This window comes from Mustela lutreola, chromosome 5 (genome assembly GCF_030435805.1).
Source record: "Mustela lutreola isolate mMusLut2 chromosome 5, mMusLut2.pri, whole genome shotgun sequence".
Lineage (NCBI taxonomy): Eukaryota > Metazoa > Chordata > Mammalia > Carnivora > Mustelidae > Mustela > Mustela lutreola.
The window spans coordinates 25,621,837-25,635,294 of NC_081294.1; the positions used below are offsets into that span (position 1 = coordinate 25,621,837).

Consider the following 13,458-nt stretch of genomic DNA (forward strand, 5'->3'; position numbering starts at 1 on the left):
TTGAGGTCACAACCATACCTGTCTCATCTCATCTGAGGCAATTCCCTTATTGTTCTCTATTTGAAAAAGATAAATAGAAAACAAGCAAACTTCTTGGTCGAAGACAGACTTCTCACTGGAATTTAACAAAACACTTGTCTTCTCTTATTATAATATGCATAATTTCTGTCTGGTGTCTTAGTATAAATGTCTTGACAACAAACAAGAATCACTGTCTGTTAATCCTGTTTAACTTTTAAAAGGGAGAGAGGAAATTATTCATTACTTGATACATCTTTAGGTATCTCTCTGAAGAGAGCCCAAAACAGAGCTTTAGGGGGAAATCTACAACTGGAGGCTAGAGAGCAGTGTGAGAAGGAAGGAACTATTAAAGAGGTCAGAAGACTGAGAAAGCACAGTGTGTCCAAGACAAGATAAGAATTTAGACACAAAAAAGGTCGAGACCATAATTAGTTTCAAACGTGCAGTGCTGGTACAGGGAGGGCTGGTACAGGGGAGTTGCTCGTACTAGGGGGCAGCGCTGGTACAGGGAGTGATGGTACTAGGGGGCAGTGTTGGTAGGGGAGGGGGCAGTGCTGGGACAGGGGAGTGCTGGTTCAGTTGGGGGGCTGTACTGGTATGGTGGGGGGGCAGTGTTTGTTGGGGGGGAGGGGGGATGCACAAGGCCAGCTGACTTCTGGAGGGTCCACCAGCAGAGCAGGGGGCAAAAGTCATCTGTAGGAGAAGATATGAGTAGAGATTGGAGGGAAAATTAGTACAGTCTTTGAAGATGTTTGTCAGTACTGGAAGAACAAGATAGTAGTGTAATTCTTAACGAGGGGCTTCTTCAGGTCAGGGGAGGCCTGAGTGTGCCATTGGGTAGAGCAGAACACCAGGAAAGATCCACGGAGAGGAGCGAAGGCTGATGGAAGCGGGGTCCTGACAAAGCAAGGGCACGTGAGATCAGGAACCAGGCAGCTGTTTAGATTCAGGAGAAGGAAACAGGAGCACAGAGAAAACCCACAGGATGTGAGGGGGAAAGCTGAGGGAGGTCTTGTCACGGGTTGTCCAAGATCCCACAGAAGTAGGGGAAACATCGTCTCTCAGTACAAAAGTTAAGAATGGAATTACAAACTTGAAGAGAATGAATACATTGCTTACACCAGCCCTAGGAAGGAACGATACAGAATGCAAAGGGAGTTGAACAACAGACTGCTGAGCAGAAGAAAGGCCCAACCAAGGCAAGGTAACACACGCCTTTCACATATCCCATTCAGTAACACTCTGCTGTTTGGTTCGAAGGATCTTCAGCAATGTTCACTCACCCTACAACCAAAAAAGATCAATACTCAGGGGTCGGAGAACAGCAGAGGGTAAAGGGAGCCAAAGTTGCTAGCATAGGAGCAAGAATCTACATACATGCAGGTCTTCACTGAATGTAAGTAAAGGTAAGAAAAAACACACTAGCTGAAAAGTCAGGGTAAGAAAGCATGGAGATACGGAAAGGTTCTGGAACTAGAAAGTGGTAATGGTTGCACAGCACTGTAAGTACACAAAAATGGCAACAATGGTAAATTTTATGTTCTGTGTACTGAGAGCTCTGTGCTCCCTGGGGAAACGTGTCAATTCCATCTTGTATAATATTCTTCTGCTGTCCATTCATGCAAACTCCACGACCAACTTTCAGGACATATCTAAAAAATGTGAGAACACCTTCCTACTATTTTATCAAAGTTATGCTGCTGGCTCCCCACTCTGGTCTCATCAGAACATTTTCTACTTCTCTGCCCCAAGGCCTGGCTAGAACACAGTACCCAAGTTTCAACGCTGGACGGAGAGGCAGCCTGTTTGCACACGTAGAGACAATTCACCTTTGTTTCTTCCCACAGAGCTCACCCTCTTTTCCTCGATCTATCTCTGAAAAGCTAAAGAATGAAGACCGTCATTTTCATTGTTCGAAAACAGTGATTCTCAAAATGTAGTCTACAGATTGGGGCAGGGGGTCCCAAGATCCTTTCAGATGGTCTGAGAATAATACTAAGAAGTAACTTGTCCTTTTCGCTGTGCTGACATTTGCACGGATGGTGCCAAAGCCCTGGCGGGTGAGACTGCGGGGGCCTTCGCACCAGTCAAGGCCCTGCTCCCAGAGGGCACTGGCCACCACTGTATTCTTCACAGCCCCACGCTCACAGAAAAAAAAATGTTTTACTTGAGAATGTCCTTAATGGATGACTAAAAATTATTAGTCTTATTAGTCTTGACCATTACAGATTAATAGTCAATATTAATAGGCTTTAAAATTGCTCTGATGGAGTGGGAAGTACACTCCAAGCACTTAAGTACAGTGTTTGTCTTGAGGAAAAGCACTTATGAGACTGCGGTAAGAGGTGAACTGGCTGCTCTCTTCATGGAACTGAAGGATAAGTGAGAGTCAAACACTGGGTGTTCAGACTTTGCTATGCGGCAGATGTCCATCCTCAAAACAAAAAAAAAAAAAACAACAAAAAAAAGAAGGAAGTGACCCTATCACTTCAAGGAAAACAACTGACAAATTGTTTCAAATGATAAAAACTGGAGTTTCATACAAAAATTAGAACTGTGGAAAACTAATCTCTGCCTCTAGCTAGACAGCTTCCCAAAACATTTTCTGATGAGACAAGGGTGATGTTAATTTTTATGTATGTAATTTTATGTATGTAATTATGTATGTATGTATGTAACTCTTCAAGTCTGTAAAATTTATGTAATTTTATGTGATGTGATTTTTATGTAAGGAAACATACTAATATTTGGATGATCTGTATAACCCCCTGAACCAACACTTTCCAAATGACCACTAAATAAGGTCATAAAATCATGTTTTAAGACCTATTCCAGGGGCGCCTGGGTGGCTCAGTGGGTTAAAGCCTCTGCCTTTGGCTCAGGTCATGATCCCGGGGTCCTGGGATCGAGCCCCACGTCGGGCTCTCTGCTCAGCAGGGAGCCTGCTTCCTCCTCTCTCTCTGCCTGCTTCTCTGCCTACTTGTGATCTGTCTGTCAAATAAATAAATAACATCTTTAAAAAAAACAAAACAAAAACAAAAACCTATTCCAAGTACAAGACAGACCCCATGGATTTTAATTTAGTAAAGAGTGAAAACTTCATTATGTTTTCAGATTCTTTTTTTTTTTTTCTCCCCGAAGATTTACTTATTTGTCAGAGAGACAAAGAGAGAGCACAAGTGGGGGAATGGCAGGCAGAGGCAGAGGGAGAAGCAGGCTCCCCGCTGAGCAAGGAGCCTGATGTGGGACTCTTGATCCCAGGACCCCAGGATCATGACCGAGCTGAAGGCAGACATTTAACCAACTAAGCCATCCAGGTATTCCATATGTTTTCGGATTCCTTACTGCTATTAACCTTTATGAAACCACCACTTCTCATTTTTTTGTCATACCATCAAAGAACAATATTCTGAATTATCTGAAAAAGTGAATAAATATTCCTCCCTTTCCCTAATATGGATCTGTGTGAGGCTGGATTTTCTTCATGTACTTCAACCAAACCCTAACATTCTACAACAGACTGAATGAAACATACAGAAAAAAGAATCCAGGGGTCTTCCATATTTAAAAATGTAAAACACTGCTATTGTTTTTATTTTGAACTATAGTTATTTTTCACAAAAATGTGTTATTTACACTAACATGTAATAAGTTTATTGCTAAAATAAACTAAAATTCTTTGTTTAACATTTCATATGGTGAATATCAAATAATATAATCCACATCAACAAAAAGTCTTTGAAATCCTCAATAACTTTTTAGAGTATAGAGTGCTGAGATCAGAACGTATGAGAACCACTGCTCTTAATCAAAGGTTACAAACTAGTGGGACATGAGCCAACTCTAGCCCAAAGTCCTGTTTTTAAACATCTGAATCAGTTGCATACATTTAGAAATCAGGGAAATTCAAAACTCATGTAAAAATCCCTATCTCTGGCTCCTCCTGAGAAATCAGGGTATCTGGCAAGACCAGGCCCTAATTGCCACATGGCACAGACTGGCTGGCAGAGAAAAGCAGCCTTCCCTTTAAGTCAAGGGGACGGTCTCCGGTTCATTGCAAGGGCCAAGCTCATTACCTGCCCTGCCTACATGGGCTTCTGGGCATGTGACCCCTGATTAAACATCTTGCCTTCCATATAGGAGTGATCTTTCTCATGAACGAGCCATGTGCACAGTACAGCATTTATTTGTAATTCTTATTCCTTCCTAAATTCCCTGAAGGCTTGGCAACTCCCAACCACCAATTAGACACTGAAGTAACTGCCAGAGTCTTGCTTTCTTTGATCAGTGACACATTAAATATGGCTCCCACCCCAGTCTATTCTGTGAGAACTAAGTAAATGCTCCATGTTGTCTCTGGGAGAAAACATGGCCACACCTACTCAAAAATTAATAGTGGGGCCAAAACCAATCTTAAATCCTACTATCTTCAGAGTGGGGGACTCAGCTTCAAAATAATTTCAGGTATAAAATCAGGCTGCCTTTCAACACTAGGCAGATCTGTAATCCTCTTCCAGCTCTAAGATGTTTCTGCCAAAGACTACTGCATCTGTGAAAACTTTAGAGCTGTCCCAGGGAACCTCATGTCTGAGAGACTCTTTTAGTGGGCCCCTGAGACGTTTCTGGATTACTTTTGGACGGAGGACTGAAGCCAAGGGCCTTAAATAGAATAATCTGCCAGATTGGGTTGATGAGCAACCCATGGCTATTAGGGTTTCCAGATGTACTTACTGGTATGCCACGGCCCTGAAAGCATCGCACGTCCTCTTCAGGAAGAGGGGTGGGGACAACAAAGTATGCTGGCAATCTAGAAGAAAGAAATGTCATCAGTTTTAGTACTGGAGTAATTCACTAAATATGAAAGCTCAACTTTAATGAACAGAGGAAGCGAAATAGAGTGGTAGGACACCACCCTTATTTCCCTCCTAAGAGGAACCAGGGCAGATGAACTATCTCTGGTCTACCCAAATCCTAGCTCTGCCTGATTCTGTGTGACCCTAAGTAAGCTACCCCACTCTCTGGGTCTGTTTCCTCATCCATGAAATGAGGAGATTGGATGTATGATACCTACAAGTCTATGAATTTCAAAATTGGGAGTGATCTTTCTTATCACACAGAGGCAATTAAGCACCCATGCTTTCAGTCAGACTAATATAAAAACCAGTAACTAGGGGTGCCTGGGTGGCTCAGTGGGTTAAAGCCTCTGCCTTCGGCTCAGGTCATGATCCCAGGGTCCTGGGATGGAGTCCCGCATCGGGCTCTCGGCTCAGCAGGGAGCCTGCTTCCCCCTTTCTCTCTTCCTGCCTCTCTGCCTACTTGTGATCTCTGTTTGTGAAATAAAAAAATGAAATCTTAAAAAAAAACAACAACAAAACCAATAATTACAATGACTGCTGCCTAGACATTTTGCCAAGCACTCTGACAAACATTTAAGTGCTTCCTCTATGCCAGACTTGAATTCCTTAACACAGATTATTCACTTTATCCTCCCTACAACTGTATGAGGTATGTACTACTATTATTCCATTTTACAGACAGAGACACCGAGACAGCACCCCTGAGGCCCTTCATAGGTTATGCAACAAAGTAAGCATTAGTAGAGCTACGACCTGAACCCAACCAGTACAACTTCAGTTTCTATATATGAAAATTTAGGTGGTAAAAATAACCTAACTGGTAGGAAGTGGGAAAATCAGGTTTTCAGAGTTGCAAAGAGCAGAGATATACAGAGACACTACCTCTTCCTCTAGTTAGCAAACACAGGTTTCTATTAATAAGAAACCTGCTAAGTTCGATCACCGTGGAGCTGGAAAACCCTTTCACTCAAAGAGCTTGAAATAAAGCCTCAGGGGAAGTAAGAAGGTTGTCTATGGTGTAAGAAGCACAATGGGAACAATCAGATGATGTCTGTACACATACTGTATGTTGGAAGTAAGTCCCATAAACATCAGGCGATGGGAGAGAGTTGAGGAGGTTGCCAGGTGAAAGTGAGTGGGTCCCTAGATCTAATCAATCCATAGTGAATGGAGCACCATTTTAATTACCAGCAAAATCCAGATTTTAGGAAATGATCAGAAAATAGCCTGATTTCTTCAAATAAATTGTAAGAAAACCAATAATGACGGGAAGACCTACAGAGTAAGAGACGTGAGAAATCTATCAATCAATTGATAAAATGGATAAAAAGATGAAAATTGTTCTAAAAATTTATAAAAACAACGGGGAAATCTTTGAACACTGACTTATGTTACTGAATGATATTGAGAGTTTTAATGTTAAAATCTGATAAGTGTTTGATAATGGTTTTACGGTTATATTTATAAAAAGAGTCCTTAATTGTTAGAGAGGTATGCCAAAAAATTTATGAATGAAATGTAATGAGGTCTGGGATTTATTTCAGAATAATCCAAGGGAGGCACAGAGAAAACAGGATTAGGTGAGTTAATAATTGTTGAGGGGGGGTGATAGGTAAAAGGGAATGTATCATATTCTCTTTTCTATTACACTGCTTGAAATTTTCCATTAAAAAAATCTTACAGGTTATTAAAAAGGAAAAAACTCTCATTATATTATAGAACCAGGTTTAGAAAACACTGGTCAAGGACAAGATACTTCCAAATTTTTAAGAATCATTTGACTTCGAAGTTTGCTGTGTCCAGGATATTTTCTTTTAAGTCTGCTTTAATACACTGGTGGTAAGGTATCACTTCTTCATGTGTTATCACTGAAGTAAACACCCTCCCTCCAAAAAAAACTCTCTTCACAAATTAATGAAATCACAAATCATTAAAATCACATGGGAAGATTAAAAACCTCCCTATGTTCAGGCTCCCCCCGCAGGACTATGAAGATCAGACATTTGAAGAAAAAAATCCAAAGCTCAAAAGCTCCCCCAAGTTCAAGGAGGAGGACAGCTGAATATTTGATACCTACAAGTCTATGAATTTCAAATGTTCTAGAAGATCGTGCTACTCCAAGTATGCAGCAGCGTCCTCTGGTCAGCACATTTCTCCAGCTCAACCTCAGATCCACTGAATCAGAATCTGCATGTTAATCCCCAGGTGACTGAGGAAGCAGGGCGGCTGCAGCCCACAACCCACCAACAGACCACAGTTTCTCAGTCTCCTCAGGAGAACTACCTGCGGGGAGGCGTCTGGGGGGTAGCACTGAGTCTTAGCTCCATCCCCAGGGGCTCATTCTACACAGCTGAGGCCACAAGGTCTTAAGAAATTTGCATGTCTTCTCCTACTAGTACTAGTGAGGTTCAATCTCTTACCATGCTGGTTAGCTAGTTAATTTTCTCTTATTAAAAAGAGTCTTTCATCAAAGGGGGGAAAATGCCAGAACCAAGTATATTAGCATATGCAGCACGCAGTGGCTCCAGAAAGGACGCTGTTGCACCTGTGAGGGGAGTCCGTGGTGTCCTCTCTTGTCCCAGCGAACTACTAGGAGGTTCCACGGGCTCTCTGCTGTGAGGCTCCCAATGTCCACAAACAGCTAACTCTCTCTCCTTGAAGAGCTGTCATTTTAACTCATCAGGACGAGCTTTCAAACACAAAGTCAACAGCCCTTCCAAATACAGGACGACATTATTACTGAAGGGAAGTTGCCCGATCTGCTCTGACCTAGCCTTCATTAGGGTGAGGAAACCCTCAGAGGGACAGCAATGTCTTCCTGGAGCAGCGTCAGTTCAGAGGCTCCCCTGTGTGACACATGCCCACAGGATAAAAGACCTTCTGATACCTTGACAGGGAGGCAGGATGAGAGAAAAAAGACTTTTCAGGAGAAGGAAGACTGGTACTAGATAAGTTAGGTCTGACCTTGGGAGAAGATGAAGTAGACACTCAGTTTCCTGTTATCCAAACTGACTGGAGTGTCTGCTAACTACCGAAGGAAGGGCTTTCATTAATTTACTCATTCTCTTTCCTATTTATTGAGTGTCTCCTAAAACCAGGCACTGTACTTGGTACTGAGGATACAATGATGAAAAAAAAAAGTGTCCTTGATTCCCCAGAGCTGACAGTTGCAGAAACAAACATTTCCAAATGGTGACACAGATAAAAATAAACTCACAATTGTAGGAAGTGCTGTGAAGAGAGGCATGAGCACAAAGAAAACCCTCCCTGAGACCTGACCGAGTCTCGGGCAGGCTCCCTACGAAAGTGACACCTCGGCTAGGATCTGACAAATAAGAGGAAAGCAACTACCCTTGTGCTGCTAAAAGCAAAAGGAGCATCCCAGATTGGAGACCTCACAGAAAAGGCCCATGATGGGGGGTCGCTATGATCAGAGAGGGGAGAGAGGCCAGTCAGGCAGGAGTCAAACCATGAAGGGCCATGTAGAGAACAGAGAATGGGTGCTGGGGGACCCAAGTGGGTGGTGGTGACATGTAGGCCGCACCACAGCCGTCCAGGTGAGAAACAAAGCACAGCTTGCCCTGTATCCTCCCCGAGACAAAAAAGCATGGGGGGAGAGGCTGTATGCATGGCTGGGGCAGTCCGAGGGGCGTGTGTTTGCGCTGACTGCTCCCACTGCTCAAATCTTGCTAAAGCTCTATCTTCCCTGCTAACCGCTAATTAAAAGCTCTTTCCCTTGGGGCGCCTGGGTAAAACTCAGTTGGTTGGGTGTCTGATTCTTGATTTCAGCTCAGGATATGATCTCATGGGTCCTAGGATCAAGCCCCACTTCAGGCTCCACAGTCAATGGAGTTTCTGCTCAAAGATTCTCTCCCCCCATTCACTCACACTCTGCTCTACCTGAAATAAAATAAACCTTTAAAAACGTCCTGCCCACCTACCTTTTCTACCAGGTATATTTTTGATGTGCTGACAACCACACAAATACCAGTGAATTTATTTATTTACTTCTATTTTAAAATATTATTAATATTAATTAATATAATATGCTGACTATATTATTAATATATTAGTATTAATTTATTATATATTTTATACATTCACATTTGAATACCAATGAATTTAATCAGTATTGGTAGGATTTTTTAAAAACAATTCTGGGAATGGGGATGCCTTCTACCAGTGTCAACATCATTTTATAAACTATCACCTTCTCAGTGAAGGGGTTTATAACCCCTTTCTGAGCACGAGCTAGCTTTCCCTTTTCAAGCTCTGGGACTGGGAAAGAGGGGAGGGGGGAGAAGGGCAGGATGGGGGACATGACATTTGCTCTGCAGGCCCCTCCCCACTGTCATTCCAGATTGTGCTGTGTCAAGAGAGTCAAGTTTATAAATGTCTGTGACTGGGGACGCCTTCGGCTCCGGTCATGATCCCAGGGTCCTGGGATCGAGTCCTGCATCAGGATCAAGCCCCGCATCAGGGAGCCTGCTTCTCCCTCTCCCTCTACCTGCTGCTCTCCTTGCTTATGCTCTCTGTCAAACAGAGAAAATCTCTTTTTAAAAGAACTACAGATTTTATGACATTGCTAGCAGGATGTTGGGGAGTATGTTCCAAAAATGAGAAGATTCAAGCTTCTAAAAAAAGGATTATGCAGAGGTGCCTGGGTAGCAGTTGGTTAAGAGTCCAGCTCTTGGGCACCTGGGTGGCTCAGTGGGTTAAGCCGCTGCCTTCGGCTCAGGTCATGATCTCAGGGTCCTGGGATCAAGTCCCGCGTCGGGCTCTCTGCTCAGCAGGAAGCCTGCTTCCCTCTCTCTCTCTCTGCCTGCCTCTCTGCCTACTTGTGATCTTTATCTGTCAAATAAACAAATAAAATCTTAAAAAAAAAAAAAAAAAAAAAGAGTCCAGCTCTTGGTTTTGGCTCAGGTCATGATCTCAGGGTTGTGAGATCAAGCCTTGCATTGGGCTCCACGCTCTGTGGGGAGTAGGCTTGAGATTCTCTCTTCCTCTGCTTTTCCTGCTTATGCACATGCGCATTCTCTCGCAAATATATAAATCTTTTTTAAAAAATAATATCAGAAGTCTTTTTTTTTAAGATTTGTTTGTTTCACAGAGAGAAAGAGAGAGAGAGAGAGATCACAAATAGGCAGAGAGGCAGGCAGAGAAAGAGGAGGAAGCAGGTTTCCCGCTGAGCGGAAAGCCCCATGTGGGGCTCGTCCCAAAACCCTGAGATCATGACCTGAGCCGAAGGCAGAGGCTTAACCCACTGAGCCACCCAGGGACCCCGCAAATAAATAAATCTTTAAAAAAAAAAGTACTGGGGCGCCTGAGTAGTTCAGTGGGTTAAGCCTCTGCCTTCAGCTCAGTTCATGGTCCCAGGGTCCTGGGATCAAGTCCCACATCGGGCTCCTTGCTCGGCGGGAAGCCTGCTTCTCTCTCTCCCACTCCCTCTGCTTGTGTTCCCTCTCTCGCTGTGTCTCTCTCTGTCAAATAAATAAATAAAATATTTTTTTAAAAAAGTATTATGCAGAGTCATCCTTTAAAAATGTAGGTCAGAGGCACCTGGGTGGCTCAGATGGTTAAGCTTCTGCCTTCGGCTCAGGTCATGATCCCAGGGATCATGGGATCAGGCCGACGCACATCGGGGCTCCCTACTCAGCAGGGAGCCTGCTTCTCCCTCACCCTCTACTGTTCTCCCTGCCTGTGTTCTCTCGCTCTGTCAGATTAATAAATAAATTAAAATAAAATAAAAATGTAGGTCAGATCACATCCTGCTTCTGCTCAAGCTTTTCCTCACTGCGTGATAAATGCTGAAAGCCTCCTCCCCCTCGCCATCCAACCACCTTGCCCTGCCCTGACCTCACCCACTACTACTCAGTCCCTTGATGGCTCCTCTCCAGCCCTGGACTCCTTGCTGTTCCTCATGGAAGCCAGACAATACTTCGCCTCAGGGTCTTCGCCTCTACTGTCCCTTGTGCCTGACCAACCCTCCCCACCACCACCTCCAGCACTCCCTAGCCCCTGTGATGTTTTTCCCCATAGTACTTATGACCTTTTCATACTCTCTAATCATCATTTATTCTGTCATTGTTTTCCTCCCACTACAGTGAAAGTTCCAGGAGCGTGGAATTTTTAGGTTCTTTATTTACTGCTGTTATCTCCAGTAGCCAGGACACTACCTGGTACACAGTGGCCATGTAAAGTTTCTTTGTTTTTAAGATTTACCCATTTATTTGGGAGAGAGAGAGAAAGAGTGTGCACACAGCGGGAAGGACAGAGGGGGAGAAAGAGAAGCAGGCTCCGCACTGAGCACAGAGACTGATGTGGGGCTCCGTCCCACGACCCCATGGTCATGACCTGCTCCAAAACCAAGAGTCACACACCTAACTGACTGTGCCACCCAGGTGCCCCATCAAAGATTTTTATTGAATAAATGAAGTGCTAAGAAAAAGGAAAGTAAATACATGAAACAAATTCAAAAATGTCTCTAATAGGGGCGCCTGGGTGGCTCAGTGGGTTAAGCCTCTACCTTCGGCTCGGGTCATGATCCCAGGGGCCTGGGATCGAGTCCCACATGGGGCTTCTCCTCATCTCTCTCTCTGTCTGTCTCTCTGCCTATTTGTGATCTCTCTCTCTGTCAAATAAATAAATAAAATCTTAAAAAAAAATGCCTCTAATAGTTTTATACTTAGACTCTATATACAATGGTAAAAAAAAGATATAAATGCACTTTTGAACGTTTTAAGGGACACCTTAAGGGTTTCTTAAACACAGTATACAGTATCAACACAGAAAACGCAGACCCCTCCTACACAGCTGATGGGAGTGTAAATGGTGAAGCCACTGTGGAAAACAGTCCGGCAGTTCCTCAGGCAGTTAAACACTGAGTTACTATGTGACCCAGCAATTCCACTCCTAGGAATACACACACACACATGCACACACACATGCGTGCGCGCATGTACACACATGCAAACTGTGCAAACAGTAAACAAATGCTCATTGCAGCATTATTTATAATAGCCTACCAACTGATGAATGGATAAATAAATAATATATTTATAATTAATAAATAAATAATAAATAAATGAATTGATAAGTAACTATCCCTACCACGGAATATTATTCATCAACAAAAGAGAATGGAATGCTAATACACGCTACCATGTGGATAAGCCTTGACTACATGATGCTAAGTGGAGAAGCCAAGCATAAAGACTACTTATTATCGATTCCATTTATATGAAATCTTGAGAATAAGCAAACTATGGAGATGGAAAGTAGATTAGATGTTGCCTAGGGCTGGGGGTGCTGAGGGTACAGGGGCAGCAACTACTACGGAGGTATGAGGTTTCTTCTGGGGCTGATGAAAAAGTATGAAAATGGACTGTGGTGACGGCTGCGCAATGCTGTGAACAGATTCGTAAATACTGAGTACTTCAAATGTGTGAATTGCATGGCATGTGAATTCAATCTCAATAAAGTTTAAAAAAAAAAAAGCAGAGCACTCAATACTTACCTTTCACTGACGTCATAGCCTTCATTGACACTCACTGCTTTGTACTTGACGTTGCCTTTGGTCCTCTCCAACTCCCAACACCAGTCCTTAAGTGTGTCAAACATGACAGTATGGTTCTTGGGATCGGTGGCTAACAAAACAAATTTAAAAAGACAAAATTTGGTTGTGAGGTACAGTTATTTTAATGATGTGAAAGTGGATCCTAAGCCCTAATTTTGTCTGCTAAACCCATTTTTATCGAAACACAGCGAGTTCACTGCTTAATCCCAACCTTGTTCCTTTTTTTTGTCATTAACCCAAAATTATGACGATGGGTCTGTCTTTTTATACTGGAGAAAAGGAGTTGTTCTCATTCCACTCCTTGCAAAAGTAATTTATAGCTCCATTTTCAGTCATCTGACCATGAGATAATTTATATAACATAAAAGATCCTGTGAAGCACTAGAAGACAGGCTTGGCACAAATGCTAAAATAATAAAATATTTTTAGCCCTACCAATATGTGCATAAGATGGCAAACTCATTTGAATAGCATGTCAGATCCCTGAATGTAATTCCTCCTTCAGTTTGCAGATGCTCTGCCGACAAGAGGATTGGCCCGTGTGACACAGCTACTAACGACCATCGTCAGATCAGACAGCTGTGGGGAGGGTCAGGGCTTGCCAGTCAAGGACTGCACCACGGGCATGAAGGCTTCTGCCCCTCAGCCTGCCCTGCTACTACCTGCTAGGCGGAAACGTCCAGCTGCACTATGCCTGCAGCCCAGCAGATGTGTGCTCCGTCCTCTCCTAAGCCATAGACTGCTGAGTGACACGCACCAAAACGGTCTTAGCTACCCAACACAAATCAGTTCTTTCAGGCCCTTGTGCATCTCAAAAAACCCAAGCATTTTGGGGAAAAGAGTACTTGGTAAAACTTCCCATGCTATTTTATTAAAATAAAACCAGATCACAGTACAAACAAAAGTAAGAATAGTAATAAAACCAGCAGTGAAGCTTATAAAGCATGTGGCACATGCCGGACCCTATTCTGAGTGCGCTACGTTGATTCAATCCTCACAGTCCTA

General features: G+C 43.2%; 1 protein-coding gene across 2 annotated transcripts in view; it reads right to left on the reverse strand.

Annotated features, from left to right (window-relative positions):
• The window catches only part of MTMR12 (myotubularin related protein 12), a 72,247-nt gene that overhangs the window by 19,423 nt on the left and 39,366 nt on the right, over positions 1-13,458 (reverse strand). For both annotated transcript variants that reach the window (XR_009353732.1, XM_059173730.1), the window contains exons 7-8: positions 12,394-12,523; positions 4,753-4,828 (exon numbers count right to left, since the gene is read on the reverse strand). Coding sequence is in view for 1 of the 2 variants with exons in the window: in XM_059173730.1 (XP_059029713.1) it covers positions 4,753-4,828; positions 12,394-12,523 (206 nt within the window). In the remaining variant the exon portion in view is untranslated. The remainder of the gene's footprint in view (positions 1-4,752; positions 4,829-12,393; positions 12,524-13,458) is intronic.